A 2,198-nucleotide genomic window follows, 5' to 3' on the forward strand; every position below is an offset into this window, starting at 1 on the left:
ATCATCCTCTCCCTGCCCACCTATCTCATTTTACACTAAACCACCAGCCACCACCGCCTCCACAGCCATGAGCCACCACCGGCTTCCATTACATTACAATCATTAAAAAGATGACGATTCTCACACCAAAAGCCCTAATCCCTCGTCCACAAACAGAACCCTAACTTCTCCATTCTTTTCACATGAAAAGACAGATCTTGAAGCAAACAGATTTGGGGGTTTTAGATCTACAAGCGATGGTGGTCGTCGTGGTGAAGACCGTTTATGCGTGTGATCGAGCAGGGAAGTCGGTTCGTCCTCGAAGAAATCCAGGGTTTTGAAAAGGGAGGGTTACGCTTGTGGATGTGGGTTTTGGATTAGGGAGATTGTGTTGATTTGTAATTATAACCAGAAAGATAAACTATGCCATTTCACTAGAAGGTATCTGTCTGGACAAGGACTCGTAGAAGATCCGCAGAGGTTCTCGCTGCAACTCATAAAAAAGAGAAAGGTAAATTGTATAACATTCCGAATTGGCTGGCTAGCTGGCTTATAATCAAAGACTACCTTACCTCTTCTGGAAGATCAAACTTCTGTCCAGGCAAGGAATAAACTTTCTTTTCTCTTGTTGTTTTAACCGCGGTTGTTACTGATTTGGTCTTGGAAGAAGTCACAATAATTGACTTCCCTTTAGCCTTCATTATCAAAACCAACAAGCTCCTTTAACAGATGCCGAAAAGGAAACTAAATTGGGGGTGTGTGTATCCTATGATTATGGAAAAACTGTTTGGATAATTAACGATTTCCATTCGACAATTACTGCCGATCGAAACATCAGATTGAAAATTGCAATCCAATTCACCAAAAAGAATTTCTCAATCCATATCTGAATACAAACAATTAAGCACAAAAGAAGAAGAAGGAATTTACCTACCTCATTTTTAGATCTGATGGTGGATGATATTTTATGTTTGGAATCGATGGATTGGGTGTTTTTGATAACAGATGAATCGAATTTAGTTTTGGGTGTAGAGCCATCTCGGCCGGGTTTCATCTTAGGAGGTTTGGTTTCGGTGGCCATTCTGATCGGATCCGATGCGGTTGGTTATTCAACACAAAAGCAACCTACTCTCTCTCTCTCTCTCATCGGTTTAGGAATAGCCATAAGATCAGGAACATTGTAAATTGGGTTATTTTTTAACTTTGTAAATTGGGTTATTTGGTGTTCAATATGGTGTGAGAAAGACATAAAGAAGAAACCAGAGGCTGGTGGGTTACGGCCATGAGAGAGATGGGTGGGTCGGGCTGGGTTGGAGGTGGTGGAAGCAGGTGGTGGTAAGTGGTGACGGTGGGGTGGTGGTAAGTGGTAAGTGGTAACTTTTTTTATTTATTTAAATCTTTTGTTTTAAAGTATCTTTTTAAATGTTTGGGTATTTAATCTATTTACATGTTTAGTCCTTAGAGAGATGAAATGACAAAGATACCCTCACATGTAAGTCACATGATCAGATTTAACAGAAAAATCTAACTGGGTTAGCACTAAAGGACATAACATGCAGGATTTTAAAACATTAAGTACAAAACTCGTCAATTTTAAAGATAAAGGGCAGCGCCTGCAATTGGATATAAAGATAAAGGACAAAACTTGCAATTCACTCTTAAAATTAAAGGCTGTGATGAAACAATGGTTAACCGGGCAGGGTTAACTCACTGGTCTCGTCAAGAAGGGTTAATCCCTTCCTCTCGAGGATCGCTGGCTGGATCACCGGTGGGTTGATCTCCTGCACAAGGAAACAAACCGTGACTCGCAACAAGGAGGATGGGGTGGGGGGTGCTCCTTGTTACCACTCTCCGGCGTGAGAATCAGTAGTCTGCTTGGGAAGCAAAGTATGATAGTAGTAGTAGTGAGAGAGTTGTGAAGAGATACCTCAAACCTGGTTTAGGGTTGGTATTTATAGCCGAGGAGTGAAGGAGGTGGATGGATAGACTGACGGCATGCTGCACCTTTGCAGGTGTGTCAGACATGTCGGCCGGGGAGGCGACGCCACGTCAGTCTGCTGCTTACGTAGTCCTGACAGTCGGCTGCCATTGGTGTTACTTGCTCTGTGGTATCAGTCCCACTTGATGAGTAGACAGGGTGCGGTGCAAGCCGCATCGCTGTTTGCGGTAACTGTAGACGTTCCCGCGTCTTACTCTTTGATCAAGAAATACGCGAGATG

General features: G+C 42.9%; 1 protein-coding gene across 1 annotated transcript; it reads right to left on the reverse strand.

The window, feature by feature from the left end:
* On the reverse strand, positions 1–1,053 carry LOC110916166. Its single transcript, XM_022160916.2, has 3 exons — positions 914–1,053; positions 552–674; positions 1–466 (listed from the first exon to the last, which is right to left on the reverse strand). Exons 1-3 carry the CDS (start codon positions 1,031–1,033, stop codon positions 401–403), a joined length of 309 nt encoding a protein of 102 aa, XP_022016608.2. The 5' UTR covers positions 1,034–1,053; the 3' UTR covers positions 1–400.
* Between the last annotated feature and the right edge of the window lie 1,145 nt (positions 1,054–2,198).

Source organism: Helianthus annuus, chromosome 16, assembly GCF_002127325.2.
Source record: "Helianthus annuus cultivar XRQ/B chromosome 16, HanXRQr2.0-SUNRISE, whole genome shotgun sequence".
In the NCBI taxonomy this organism is placed as follows: Eukaryota; Viridiplantae; Streptophyta; class Magnoliopsida; order Asterales; family Asteraceae; genus Helianthus; species Helianthus annuus.

Bases quoted from the DNA above. Each gene is read 5' to 3' on its own strand.
- LOC110916166 (XM_022160916.2), bottom strand. From the start codon at position 1,033: ATGAAACCCGGCCGAGATGGCTCTACACCCAAAACTAAATTCGATTCA. The intron at 675-913 runs GTAGGTAAATTC...TTGATAATGAAG, and splicing joins CCATCAGATCTAAAAATGAG to GCTAAAGGGAAGTCAATTAT. The intron at 467-551 runs GTAAGGTAGTCT...TATGAGTTGCAG, and splicing joins AGTTTGATCTTCCAGAAGAG to CGAGAACCTCTGCGGATCTT.